General features: G+C 44.2%; 1 protein-coding gene across 7 annotated transcripts in view; it reads right to left on the reverse strand.

The window, feature by feature from the left end:
• Positions 1-15,054, reverse strand: part of PTPDC1 (protein tyrosine phosphatase domain containing 1) — a 75,564-nt gene that overhangs the window by 12,707 nt on the left and 47,803 nt on the right. For 6 of the 7 annotated variants that reach the window (XM_060200554.1, XM_060200552.1, XM_016190857.2 and 3 more), the window contains 5 exons: positions 13,855-14,026; positions 11,310-11,390; positions 10,673-10,791; positions 8,569-8,706; positions 2,671-3,899 (listed from right to left, as the gene is read on the reverse strand). In XM_060200554.1, the coding sequence (XP_060056537.1) occupies positions 2,671-3,899; positions 8,569-8,706; positions 10,673-10,791; positions 11,310-11,390; positions 13,855-13,955 (1,668 nt within the window). In that variant the 5' untranslated portion in view covers positions 13,956-14,026. Of the gene's footprint in view, positions 1-2,670; positions 3,900-8,568; positions 8,707-10,672; positions 10,792-11,309; positions 11,391-13,854; positions 14,027-14,454; positions 15,034-15,054 lie in introns of those variants that run through there. The other variant, XM_007529197.3, reaches the window with a different exon arrangement.

The following is a 15,054-nucleotide window of genomic DNA, read 5'->3' on the forward strand; positions in this document are numbered from 1 at the left end:
CCCTGCAAAGTGTGTGTTCAAGCAGCTGCGCCACTGCCTGGCCCTAGCTTTTGTTTTTTCAGTATCATCCAAGTAGTTCCCCTGTCAATCATATAAACATGTAATTTCAGACACTACTAACATTACATTTTTATATGCTCTGCTCTTAGTGGACATCAAATACATTATACCATATCTGGCCTCTAAAAAAAAAAAAAAAGAAAGAATTTAAGGGCAGGGGCTAGATGGTGGCACACCCAGTTAAGTGCTCGCATTACAGTGTGCAAGGATATGGGTTCAAGCCCCTGGTCCCTGCCTGCACATAGTATCAAGTGCAAGGACCCATGCAAGGATCTGGGTTTGAGCCCCCGCTCCCCACCTGCATGGGGTGGGTGGTGGTGTAAAAGGTGAAGCAGGTCTGCAGGTTTCTATTTTTCTCTCTCCCTTTCTCTCTCCTCCTTCTCTCTCAATTTATCTCTGTCCTATCCAATAAAATGCAAAAAAAAAAAGACTGCCAGGAGCAGTGGATTTGGATTTGTAGTGCAGGTACCGAGTCCCAGCAATAACTCTGGAGGTTAAAAAAAAAAAAAAACAACAACGAAGAAAAGAATTTAAGGACATTTTAAAATTTTACTGCACAGAACCAGGGAGAGTGAGATAATTTAATTGCTGACAGGGTTCAGATTTATATCTTAGTAAATGAGACATACTTACAATCGTACTGAGAACAATTGCTACCATTTATCCATGTGTCTACCCAGTATTGATAGAGCCCTTAAAATATGACAGGAAGTATAACATGTGACTTACCCCTGACTCTTAGTAACCTGTCAGGGAGGCCACAGTACAGACAAAGGTACTGGGCTATGAAAAGGTGGGCTAATGTACAGAGACCTGAAGACAGGGCCAGCTGAGAGGCGTTCCACCTCATTCTGCTCTCTGCCAGCCAGTACACAGTGCTTCTCCCATGCTACAGGGGCCCCTGGCACTGGGTTCCACCCTATTTTTTAAAAAAATATTTAATTTTATTTATTTATGTTGGATAAAGACAGACAGGAATTGAGAGGGACCGGGAAATAGAGAAGACAGAGGGGTTTGGGTGGTAGTACATCTGGTGAAGTGCATGTATTACCATGCACAAGGACCCAGGTTCAAGCCCCCAGTCTCCACCTGCAGAGAGAAAGCTTCACAATTTCACAAGTGATGAAAGGCTCTAAACACAGCTACACACATGTTATACTGGTCACATCAAAGCTCATTTGACTTTTCCCAGGATTTGATTAATTTTATTAGAAAAGCCTATGATAAAATATAGAATGGAAAGAAAAAAAGGGGAGGGTGGAGGGTGTGGGAACGAACGTATCCAAATGAAAGGGCTGTCATAGTGTTCCGTGTTGAGACGGTCTGTCTGGCCTGTGCCAAGGAGCACAGGTCAGCACAGACACAGGTAGGCCAAACCACAAGAGGGCGCTCTGGTAGCCTGCTGCTGGCTGCTGTGCTGTGGAAAGTTTTTTTTTTTTTCTTTTTCTTTTTTCACCAGAGCACTGCTCAGCTCTGGCTTATGGTGGCATGGGGGACTGAACCTGGGACTTTGGAGCCTCAGGTATGAGAATCTCTTTCCATAACCATATGCTATCTACCCCTACCCTGGAAAGCTTTTTTTTTTTTCTTGGCTCTGAGCAGAAAATAAAGGAACAACTTCATGTTGAAAGGAAATGATAGATTTAACTGTGAAGCAAAATGCAGTTTTGATGGAGGCTCTCCTCCCAGGACAGAGATGCGGCTCCATATCTGAGAACACTCCCGAGCCTTCCTTGTAGGATTAGTGGGAGAATGGCAAGCAGCTGTGGAAAGAATCCATGGTTAAGTAGGGGCTGGCAATATTCCACTGAGCTAGGCGTCCTCAGGTCAGTCCCCCACTGGGGCAGGTCACTGGATCCAACAGCCAGACTTCTCGGGTCTGTCCTTTAGACCAGCTGCTCATTTGCAGCTTCCTAGTGAAAACACAACACAAGAAAGGGATTCGACTTTCAAGTTCCACATTCTAGTTGAAAGCCAAGAAATGAACCTCAAAGACGCAGTCACAGGCACGGTAACAGCACAGAGGCCATTCCCACTTTCTTTCTTAAATGTAAAAACTGCTTTCTCAGGGGACACGGAGGCACCAGGAGGGAACGGAGTGGAAAGCATCCACTGCGTGTTCTCAACACTTGTGCTGGGTATCGATAAACCACTTTTCTGATCTCATTTCTGTCTCTATGTCAGCGATTCTCTGGGAGGTGGGCTCCTCTACCCTCCTGCCGGCTTTGGGTTAGCTAGAGATACTTCCGGTCAGCTTCTGAAGATGTCTGCCGTGGCCTACAAACTGAGTGAGCAAGCAAGAAAGAAGCTGCTGGTATTGATCAGCATTAACTGGGTCAGCAGCCTGCTGAGAGTCAAGTGCTAACCGGTTCTTTTCACTCAGAGACGGGTGGGCGGGCCCCCACACAACATCACCACTGTCTGCTGTTTCTCCAACAGCAGGTCTGTACTATAGCTGGGCAATTGCAAGTTCAAAAAGGAAGTACTAGACAAGTGTACCTTCAGGTTCTTACGGCAAATAGATTTGGGAAAACGTACCGTATTTCTTTCTGCTCAGACACAAATATTTCCCCCATACATACGTTAGCTGAACGAACTATGGATACCTACCTGCCACATTTCTACCTTCCTTTTCACTTCCTCCTCCTCTGCAAACTCATTTAAATTTGCCAGGGCTTTGGCTACCAGTACTCTCCTTGCTTCCACACTCAGTTCAGACAGCAAAACAGTGTGTGGAGTGACTTGAGATACATCTTTGCTATCGTCAGTTTCAGGTCCAACGGAGAACTGGGCTTTGGTACCAAGATCACAGCCCATCAGGTCACCATCCTCTGAGACCGAGCCCTGAGTACCACCACCATGGGCTTCACCCTGATCAGGGAGTGCTTGGTGGTCAGAACAGTCTTGCTCCTTATGGAGATTTGCAAAGTTGGGAGAAGCTGGCTCCCCAGGATTATAAACTCCTGAAGAGAAGGTTCTACTTCGCTGGACTTCTTTTGAAAGATTCTTTGTTGAGACTGGTGACCCATCCTCTTTGAGTCCTGCTAGACCTCCACATTTTGTCTGGTTCCAGAAAGAAAATGTATTCCGGCACAGTATTTCTTTACTTAAGTCTACCCGTGGTGACTGTGGGGTGTGACAGTGGCTTAGAGGCATCTGCTGCTCGGAGTGCTGGCAAGGCATGGCCTGGGCAGGCACCGTCCAGGGAGTCCCCCCTTGTTCCAGAAGCCACTCGGCCCTCTTTAGATCCGAGTCGCTGTAGCTGAGCTGCCTTTTCAGACAAGTGAGGGGCTGAACGCACTCAGCATTCCGCCTCTTCCAGAGGGGGTCAAACTCTTGCTCGTGGGGAAGGGCCATGTCCTGAGTCTCAAAGTCGGGGGCCGCCACAGAAGGGGTGCAGGACACGTCACTGTTGTGCCGCAGCAGCTCCTTATCGAGCTGCATCGTCACCACCTCAGACACCGTCTTTTCAATTTCTGCAGACAGACCAGGCACGCTGGGCGCCTCTTCCCGCACCACCGGCCTGTTCTCGGCTAAGTCCAAGAGTAGTTTGCAAACCAGGTGGATGATCTTTGGCACATGTTTCAGAAGTCGTGCCTCGTAGCCATGAAGCAGGTGCCGCTGGCGGATGAGGTACTGTGCTAAGGTGACGGCGTGCGCTTTGGGGTCGCAGCATGCGAATATGTTGCGGAGAGGAATCAGAAACTGAGTGAATTCCCGCACACACAGTAGTTGTCCTCTAGTCTGTATGGAGTTGGGTCGCTTTGCTCGCACAAATATGATCGATTGGTCAGCAGTCATTCTTGTTGCAAAGACCAGATAACATGCGATTAAGACACCTAAGTAGTGAAGAAGAGAAAAATGCTAACAGAAAAGGTCTGTATTCTTTTTTTAAAAAATATTTATTTATTTCCTTTTGTTGCCCTTGTTTTGTTGTTGTAGTTATTATTGTTGTTGTTATTAATATCATTGTTGTTGGATAGGACAGAGCGAAATGGAGAGAGGAGGGGAAGACAGAGAGGGGGAGAGAAAGACAGACACCTGCAGAACTGCTTCACTGCCTGTGAAGCGACTCCCCTGCAGGTGGGGAGCCGGGGGCTCAAACCGGGATCCTTATGCTGGTCCTTGTGCTTTGCGCCACCTGAGCTTAACCTGCTGCGCTACCGCTCGACTCCTAAAAGTCTGTATTCTTATCTGTTTATCACTCTTTTCTGATTCAAAATGTGAAAAGGTGTTAGGAAATTATATAAAGTAAAGCTTTAAGAACAATCATAACTTAGGGAGCCAGGTGGTGGTGCACCTGGTTAAGCCCACACACTACAGTGCACAAGGACACAGGTTCAAGGCCCTGGTCCCCACCTGCAGGGGGAAAGCTTCTTGAGTGCTGAAGCAGGGCTGCAGGTGTCTGTCTGTCTCTCTTCCTCTTTATCTCCCCGTCACCACTCAATTTCTCTCTTTCTCTATCCATTAATAAACAAAAATATAAAAAAAGAACAATCATAACTGTAATTTTAAAATTTTATTTTACTTTTTTTACTTTTTATTATTTATTTTCCCTTTTGTTGCCCTTGCTGTTTTATTGTTGTAGTTATTATTGTTGTTGTTATTGATGTCGTCGTTCCTGGAAAGGACAGAGAGAAATGGAGAGAAGAGGGGAAGACAGAGAGGAGGAGAGAAAGACAGACACCTGCAGACCTGCTTCACTACTTGTGAAGCGACTCCCCTGCAGGTGAGGAGCCGGGGGGCTCGAACCAGGATCCTTATGCCAGTCCTTGTGCTTTGCACCATGTGCACTTAACCCACTGTGCTACCACCGCCTGGCCCCCATAACAGTAATTTTTACACCAGTGTGCACCATTTACTGTCTTATATGGTATCATGCCCTTGACTGATGGCCTCCTGGGCCTTGTGTTCCTGGAGTTAATGCAGCAACAGAGTCGGGGGGTGATGACTAAGTGTGGAGTACAGAGGGTGATTCATAAGTGTGGACGACTAGTAAGCATGGAGGGGGGTGGAGACAGTAAAATCATATGCTGGCCGACCCATAAATCCTCCTTCTGTACAGCTCCAACATAAAGAACACGAATCTACCTCTAATTCTACCTCTAATAGCTGCTGAAAATGTCCACCCAGTTACATGTACACTGTACACTGTGCTTGAAACTGTCCAGCCCTGCCATCTTTGCTTTTTTTTTTGTTTGTTTTTAAAATTATCTTTATTTGCTTATTGGATAAAAACAGCCAGAAATTGGAGAGTGTAGGGTGAGACAGAGAGGGAGAGAGACAGAGAGACATCTGCGGCACTGCTTCACCACTTGCAAAGCTTTCCCCCTGCAAGTGGGGACCGGGGGCTCGAACACAGGCCCTTACACATTGTAACATGTGCGCTCAGCCAGGTGTGCCACCACCGGCCCTTCCAATCTTAGTGAATACTTGTTGAAAGTCCTGTTAGGCACTGCTTTCCCTACTGGTTCATTCATTTTTTGGGGGGAAGGGTACTATTTACAGTCACAATCTTTTTTCTTCAGTCTAGTCTATATAGGTGTTTTTCTCTAGATGCAAGTCCATTTTAAAAAAATACTTATTTATTCATGAAGAAGGTAGGCAGAAGAGAGAAAGAACCAGACATCACTCTGGTACATGTACTGCCAGGGATTGAACTTGGGACTTCATGACTGAAAGTTCTGTGCTTTATCCACTGTGCTGTCTCCCAGACCACAAACTTTTTTCTTTTTTTAAAATTTCATTTCATTTTTTTTATTTATTGGATAGAGACAGTCAGAAATAGAGAGGGAAGAGGGTGATAGAGAGGGAGAGAGACAAACACCTGCAGCCCTGCTTCACCACTTGCAAAGCTTTCCCCCTGCAGGTGGTGATCATGGGCTCGAACCTGGGTCCTTACACATTGTAACCAGTGCACTTAACCAGGTGAGCTACCACCCAGCCCCACAAACTCCCCTACCTCTTCCTTCCTTCCTTCCTTCCTTCCTTCCTTCCTTCCTTCCTTCCTGTCTTTCTCTCTTCACCAGAGTACTGCTCAGCTCTTGTTTATGGTGGTGTGGGGTTGAGCCTGGGACTTCAGAGCCTCAGGCATGAGAGTCTCTCTGTATAACTATAATGTTATCTCCCCTGCCCCAAAATATTTTTCCTATAAGCTACTTAATACACTAAAGAGACCAGCCATATCTGTATAGACAATGTTTTCTTTTTTAATTTTTTTATTTACTTATTTATTTATTCCCTTTTGTTGCCCTTGTTTCTTTTTATTGTTGTAGTTATTATGTTGTCGTTGTTGTTGGATAGGACAGAGAGAAATGGAGAGAGGAGGGGCAGACAGAGAGGAAGAGAGAGAGAAAGACACCTGCAGACCTGCTTCACTGCCTGTGAAGTGACTCCCCCGCAGGTGGAGAGCCGGGGGCTCAAACCAGGATCCTTACACTGGTCCTTGTGCTTTGCGCCACCTGTACTTAACCCACTGCGCTTCAGCCCGACTCCCAGACAATGTTTTCTAATGACAAATTAATAAATGAAAAGGAGATAGATAAGTAATTCTAATATAAGTTACTATCAAAGTAAAAGATCAAAGATATCCATGTATTTCTCTAAGCTGTGAATTTCATTTACAGGTGAGAACCAGAACCTCTGAGTACTGGATGTTCCCCAGTATGTGGTAGCAATTTCACTGGGATGTGATAAATCTTCAAATCAGCATGAAATATCTGCAGAGCTGTCATGTGGAGTCCCTGGGAACAGCAATATTCTGGCTCAACCCTCAGATTACCATAGTTTATTTACTTAAAAAAATTTTTTTTTTAATATTTATTTTATTTATTTATTCCCTTTTGTTGCCCTTGTTGTTTTATCGTTGTAGTTATTATTGTTGTTGTCGTTGTTGGATAGGACAGAGAGAAATGGAGAGAGGAGGGGAAGACAGAGAGGAGGAGAGAAAGATAGACACCTGCAGACCTGCTTCACCGCCTGTGAAGCGACTCCCCTGCAGGTGGGGAGCTGGGGGCTCGAACTGGGATCCTTATGCCGGTCCTTCTGCTTTGCGCCACCTGCGCTTAACCCGCTGCGCTACAGCCCGACTCCCTTTACTTATTTTTTTTACCAGAGCACTGTTCAGTTCTGGCTTATGGTAGTACTGGGATTAAACCAGGGGACCCTGGAGCCTCGGGCATGAAAGGTGCTTGCGTAACCATTATGTTGTTTCCCCAGTCCCTCAGATTACAATCTGAGAAGAACCGAGTTCCTGTCCTGAAGACAGTCTTGAGCAGGCAGGGCCTGTGGCAGGCACACTGTATGGTGTGTGTGACCATATGCAGCACAACCCTGTGATCACCACTTTGGCCTCAGCACCAACACTGTGCTGAGATTCTGCTGCATTTCTATATAAAATAATTAATTTTGATGTAAGATTCTAGGACTACACAGATATTTTCACAGACACAATTCTTGTTGTCATGGATTTAGGTTTTTGGGTCTAATACTTTATGTAATAGTCTACTTAACCTCTCAAAACTCACATTGCTGTTAAAGACTCAAAAAATATATATAGCTATATATGTCAGATACAAAATGCTTAGAACATATGGGGCTGGGTGGTGATGTCCCTGGTTGAGTGTACATGTTGCCAAGTATAAGGACTCAGGTTCAAGTTCCTGGTCCCCATCTGCAGGAGGTAAGCTCCATGAGTGGTGAAGCAATGCAATAAATGTCTGTCCCTCTCCCTTTCTATCTCCCTCCTCCCTCTTAACTTATCTCTGTATCTATCAAAGAAAGGAAGAAAGAAAGAAAGAAGAAATGGCTGTTGGTAGTGGTGGATTCATTATGTAGGCATAGAAATCTCCTCAATAGCCCTGGTGGCAATAAAATCAATCAATCAATCAATCAGTCACTTAGAAAACAGCAGGCTCTATGCATATCTTAAATATTGTCTTGGCTAAGAAAAATCAAAATTTAAAGGCGTTATGCATTAAAGTAAAGTGCTTGGTTTTTTTCTTTTAAAGAAGAAAATTCAAAAAACCGCAGTGATCATTTAGCTAGCTCTGGAAATATGAGTTCTGAGTCTAGATGTCATTAAAAAATATTCTCAAAAACACAGAGTTGGGAGTCAGGCAGTAGCTCAGCGGGTAAGCGCAGGTGGTGCAAAGCATAAGGACCGGCATAAGAATCCCAGTTCGAGCCTCCGGCTCCCCACCTGCAGGGGGTCACTTCGCAAGCGGTGAAGCAGGTCTGCAGGTGTCTGTCTTTCTCTCCCCGTCTGTCTGCCCCTCTTCCATTTCTCTCTGTCCTACCCAACAACTACGGCATCAATAACAATAAAACAACAAAGGCAACAAAAGGGAATTAAAAAAAGACAGTCACACTTCAATCATCTGTTTTTTACATCCTCTATCCAACTCCAGAGCTTTGATAAGATCATAAAAACATTTCCCTCTAGAATTACAAAGTATTATTCGTTATGTGTTTGAATATTTTAAAGACAATAAACCACCTAGAATTTACCTGTTCGACCAAGCCCTGCGTGACAATGGATGGCTACTTTTCCTTCTTGTAAGGCAAATGTCATCACCTTCACCATATCTAAGATGGTAGTGAGGGACGCCACACCATAATCCTTCCATCCGAAATTGTAAAAATAAACTGGACACAAAAAGGGAAAAAGAGAAAATCAACACACAGGAAAAAATATTTACAACGACATTTGAAGAGAGTGATTAGAGAGTGGGGTGGAGGTGTACCCGGTTAAACACACATATTACCAAAAGAACAAGGACTTGGGTTCACATCCCTGCTCCCCACCTGCAGGGGGGACATTTCAGGAGTGGTGAAACAGGTCTGCAGGTTTCTACCTTTTTCTTTCTCTCCCTATCTCCCCTCCCTTTATCAAATTCTGTCCTATCCAATTAAAAAAAAAAAAAGGTGTGTGGTCTGGGAGGTGGCGCAGTGAATAAGGCATTGGATTCTCAAGCATGAGGTCCTGAGTTTGATCCCCGGAAGCACATGCACCAGAGTGATGTCTGGTTCTTTCTCTCTTTTCCTATCTTTCTCATTAATAAGTGAATAAAATATTTAAAAAAGAAAAAATGGCTGCCGTGAGTGGTGGATTCAAAGTGCCGGCACTGAGCCCCAGTGACAACCCTGGTGGCAATAAAAAGAGAGACAGAGAGAGTGATTAAATAAACAGCATAAAGTTGCAAGGCATGTAGATTTCACTGGCTATGTAGGTATAAACAGCAGTCTTCTCACATTTCCAGCAAGTGTATTGCTAACACTTTTCATGAAGCACATTCTGTATTACTTACATTTCCTGCTGAAACTCAGTCAGGATTATGGAAAAGTATGGTTGCAAATTAAGAGAGTCAGTGCCGGGAGTTGGGCAGTAGCACAGTGGTTTGAGCAAAGCACAAGGACCGGCGTAAGGATCCCCGTTCGAGCCCCTGGCTCCCCACCTGCAGGGGAGTCGCTTCACAGGCGGTGAAGCAGGTCTGCAGGTGTCTGTCTTTCTCTCCCCCTCTCTGTCTTCCCCTCCTCTCTCCATTTCTCTCTGTCCTGTCTAACAATGATGACATCAATAACAACAACAACAATAAAAAACAACAAGGGCAACAAAAGGGAAAATAAGTAAATATATAAAAAAAGAGAGTCAGTGTTGTACACATGGATCTCTCAGCTATGGAGGGAAATCAGTTTTGTTTTAAGTATGGAAAGGTGTCTAACTGGCAATAAAACAAAGCTTCTTAGAGATGGTTTTACAACCACAGAGGTTAACTCCCTCTAGCCTGGTGGTAATGACATGAGCTAAGTGGATAGCATCCTAAAGTTCCAGTGTCTGAGAAGCTTCTGGGATTGTCGGTCTGTCCTGCTGAGGTGGGGTTGGCTAACAGTAATAGCATAAGCAAATCCTGAGACCCGAGTCTGTAACTAGGTTTTCCCTGTGTAAGCGTGGGAAAGCTGGGACTCTCTAAGGCCATGTGGCCTTGAGTCTGACGCTGAAAACAACTACTTACAGCACTGCTTAAGCACTGAAGGAGAACACAGTCTGGGATGCTGTTAACATTAATTAATGCAGGTACTAATCTAGTGCTAGCAGTATTTCTTTTTTTTTTTTAAATATTTAAAAAAATTGTTTCTTTATTGTCTTTTGTTGCCCTTGTTTTATTGTTGTTGTCAATGTTGGATAGGACAGAGAGAAATGGAGAGAGGAGGGGAAGACAGAGAAGGGGAGAGAAAGATAAACACCTGCAGACCTGCTTCACCGCCTGTGAAGTGACTCCCCTGCAGGTGGGGAGCTGGGGGCTCGAACCGGGATCCTTACGCCGGTCCTTGTGCTTTGCGCCACATGCGCTTAACCCGCTGCACTACCACACAACTCCCGCTAGCACTATTTCTAGAGTTTCCCTCTCACTTGAAGAAAAGTCCCATACTTCCGGCAGCAACACTAAGAAAGAACGGCAGCGTTATTTGAAGTTAAAGTCAGCTGGCCGTCCTTTCTGGGAGCTCTGCTAAGTGCAGTTTATTTTCATCCCCTCTTCAACCCAATCGCTGAGCAGGCAGAAGTCCGAGTGTTGCCTGTGATCACTCACTGACAGGAGGTGGGAGGACTTACTGCCGGCCTCCATGAAAGCCTCAGGGAGGTATGTGAAGCCACTTTCTTGTTCCAGAGGGTTCCCACAGCTGGCGTGTTCACCCGGGCGCTGCAGGTTGATCACTGTTTTTATACCATGGCTTAAAAGAAAAGAAAAAGAGTCGAGTAGTATTGACAGTACTTTTGAAATGAATCATTTTCGGCACTAATAAACCTTGTTGATCACTCTCAAATCCCAACATTTCTTATTTGAAATAAGCACTTTAGTGCTTACTGTTAAAGAAAAAAGTGATTTTCCGTTTGAAGTTAATGGAAGAGAAAACACAAGCTGGCTTTAAATTTTCTTTTTTTCTGTTTTTTTTTTTTTGTAGTAAATGAATTACAAATGAACTCAGAACTTTTGGAAATGAACTCAGAACTTTTGCATATGCTATATCACAGGTAAATGTCATCCTCAGGTTATTAATTTTTGAAAGAGACAGATGCATAGTAAGGAGAGACAGCTCAACATGGCTCTGTTATTAATAGAGCTCCATGTGGTACCTGGGCTTGAACCCAAGGCCCCATGCTTGGTAAAGTGCACACTCTACCAAGTAAACTATTTGCCAGTCCATGGCTTGGCTTTTTAAGGCCGGTGAGCATTGTGTAAAGTTCTTACGTTTGGAACTGGTCAATGATGCAGTACTTTTCCAGAAGCTCAGTAGACGGGCGTGCCATGGCCAGGATATTCTCAGTCACCCTGCAGACAGTAGGAAGAGTGGGTGAGATGTACAAAAAATACAGATGTTCCAGCTGTAAGGGCTGAGTGTGCAAGGTGTCAAGCCTCTGCTTTTTATGGTTTCAACAACTTCGTAAGGTAAAACTCTTCTCATACATATTTGGCTTGAATTTTGCGTCACCATTAGGGAGGGATTTCAATAAATACTAGCTTCTCAAATCACTGGGAAAAAACCCCAGCAGAACATAAAGCAATTATTACAGACAACTGTAAAAATATTTTCAAGGACTGTCTTGAGATTCGAGGGGGACATAGGGCTCACCCTAGGAGCAAAGGCAGCAATCTGGATAATTATCCAAAGGTTACTAGGTGAGGAAGGCACTGGGAAGTGTTCTCAGGACTAAACAGTGTGCAGCTTGATATCCAAAGGGTTATATGGAGAAACTAGCATTTGTGTTATAGGTTTGTGTGAAAAGTCAACACAGAGGGGACAGCAAGTCCTTAGTAGACGCGGAGTTACTCTAATTTAACAACAGCAACAAATAGGGGCTTCAGAGTCAAGTTGGCCTGTTTTTAAAAGCTGGCTTTTCTACTTTTCAGTTGTGCAGCAAATTGCTCAAATCACTTTGGATCTCCATTCACTGATAAAAAGATATTAACAATGACTATTCCATGAGAATTTTGCAAAGGTGAGACATACTTTCCAAATGTTAAACACAATATCTGGCCAGTAAGCAAGTATTTAATGAATGCACAGATACACGCAGGCCCAAGAAACAGCGGTCACCCTCTGTGGGCTCTCGTTTACTGCCTGGTCAAATTTCTAACCAGAGATCTGGTAAAAGCCATCTTGGGTAGTCGATCCAAAGTGTGGGGCACATGAGCCTGAGAGAAGTGAAAGAGCAGGGAGCCATGCCTGAAATTTACCAGGGAGCCTAAAGGTTTGGGGCCCACTATAAGTACTTAGGAAAAGGTGCAGACAGACGCAAAGTGACAGCCTTAGAGGTGGGACGGGCTCATTGCCAAGTGCGTGACTCAGGTTTGAGTCTGCACTGGAGGAAACTTCAGAGCTGAGGTCTTTTTCACTTTTTCTGTATCTGTCTATCTATCTATCTACCTGTCGAGTCTATCTACCTATCATAAAAACAAACAAAAAATTAGCAGCAAAAATGAAAAAGAGTCAGGTGGTTCAGTCAACAGCTAACCAAGAATATTCATGTGACTTAAGTTGTGTTACTACTTAAGCACCCACACTTGAGAAGCAGCATTTGCTTTTTTTTTTTTTAAAAAAAAAAAAAAAAAACAACATTCTTCAAGACAGGTTGTCACAGTTTAAGATGTGGTCTTGGAGAACCACGGTGAGAGTGGGGCTCAGACTACCTTGCCACACAAGTGACCCAGCAAATTCAACATGAAGATGTGTGGATTACAAGTAATGTGATTGACAAGGGCCTAATTTATTTATTTATTTAGCCAGAGCACTGCTCAGCTCTGGCTTATGGTAGTGTGGGGGACTGAACCTGGGACTTTGTAGCCTCAGGCATGAGAATCTCTTTGCAAGAACCATTATGATATTTATCCCTGCCCCCCCCAAGTATCTAATTTATAAATGGAGTCTTGCTATACAAAATGATTCACATGTAATTTGATTACCAGAATTTTTTTGGAGCTATCAGGACATCAAAAAGGTCTATCTGGAAGTCTAGTATTAATAATAAAAGCAGTATGATTCAATAATGAGTGAGTTGCACTGACATGCCATAAACATTGCAAACACCTTATACTGTTGACTGAACAGACAACTGGTAGTTTAAGTCCTCTCCTATTAAGGCAGACTTAAAACATGTGTGTGAAAGTGTATCCTTTCATAAACAATGTAGGAACAGAATTTAAATGAGGTTAAAGTTCACCCATGTGAAACTGAAAAACTACATATGTAGCTCAAAATTTCTCAAACTTACAGCTGCACATTGTTATTATTTATATATATATAAGCTATTTTGCATATATATAATTTCTCATAATTAAAAAAAAAGCTGGAGCCAGCTTGGTGGTACACCTGGTTGAGTGCACACATTACACACACAAGGTCATGGGTTCAAGCCCCTACTAAGTCTCCACCTGTAGGGGGAAAGCTTCATGAGTGAGGAGTGAAGTAGTACTGTAGATATCTCTCTGTCTCTCTCCCTAGCTCCCCTTTCCCTCTTGATTTCTGTCTCTATCCAGTAAAATTAAAAAAAAAAAGAAAGAAAGAAAAAGAAAACCTATGTGGTTTTCCAAAGTCATTTCCATTTGACAGATGAGGAACCAAGTTCAAAGCTCCAGACATGAGTCAGATAAGATCACACAGCACATCAAGCAGCAAGGTAAGAGGGGGGTGGGGGTGGGGGGGAGGCCGCTGACTTCAAAGGCTCTGCTCCCAGCAGCAGGGCATCTGCATTCCCTCTTCCTGTGCAGCGGCAGTGACAGTTCCAGACTTACTCACCAGGACGAGTAGACCCCTCTTATGGCTTGCTCCTGCTCACTCCAGCGAGCTGGGTTTTCATACTTGCATGCTTTGCCACCACACGCCATGGAGCAGGCCATGTGTCCAGGAATGACATGTCGTAAACGTTCTCCTACTTTTGTGTATTTTGGTGCCGGACGTCCTGAGATTCCTACAATACATAAGGCAAGGGGGATTCAAAATTCTCCTCTCCAAATGGAACAACAACATAGGATGCAACTTCTGTGACTGCAGGGTCGCAGATGACCAGCTGGTGTGAAGCCCTTTTTCATACTGTCAGGAATAAAGCAGTTTCTTTTACATCAAAGTACTCTATCTCTTCAGCACCAGGGATAATTTCCACAGGCTGGATTGGTAGTGAAGAGGAAGAAACCATAAGAGCAGATCTTTCACAAGGGGATGAGTTCTATTCAAAAACTACATTATTTAAAAGAGAACAAACAAAAACACAACACTCAATTATTTCTTTCTAAAACACTGACTGCAGGATTATCAACATTTAAAAAACATAGATAGATGCACATTTCTTAAGTTTAAACTCGAAGCTCTGCCAATCTTTAGAAAGAAAAAGAACTTTACTTTTCTTCTCAGGGCAAGTTAGGCTTCTCTCAGTACCGCGGACGGCGGCCACGGCCACCATCACCTGGAGGGAGGATGAAGACAGCATCTTGGCGGCAGAGCTGCGCCGACCCTGCTGAAGTCGCAGCACGGGGTCCGAGGTGGAGTGGCGGCGACCCTGGAGGAAGGCGCTGAGGAAGGGCATGGCTGAGAGCCTCCGGGGCGTGTCCTGCATGGTGCCCGGCTCCTGGGAGAAGAAGGGCTGGAGGCTAGGCGCTGCCGGCACCAACTCGCTCATTGATGAGGCTACACAGGATCTGAGCATCCTCTGCTGATCTAACAGCGTGCGTGCGGGGTAGGCTGACTTGTTTCCATAGTGATGAACAAAGAAACTACTGATTCCCACTCAGATCCGTGCAGGCAAGACCTTATGTGAATGAATTGCATTTTTGACAGACTGTTTGAATAAAGGGAAGGATAAAATGTATTTTCTATACCTAAACCGTGACTGCTTTATTTTGTTTCTCAAACGCATTTAAAAGATGTGACTAACTACTCATACCATGGTGTATCTACAGTCTTGTAACATTTTTTTCAGGAATGTCTTTATGACACACACTG

The sequence above is a fragment of the Erinaceus europaeus genome, chromosome 10 (genome assembly GCF_950295315.1).
Source record: "Erinaceus europaeus chromosome 10, mEriEur2.1, whole genome shotgun sequence".
Classification (NCBI taxonomy): domain Eukaryota; kingdom Metazoa; phylum Chordata; class Mammalia; order Eulipotyphla; family Erinaceidae; genus Erinaceus; species Erinaceus europaeus.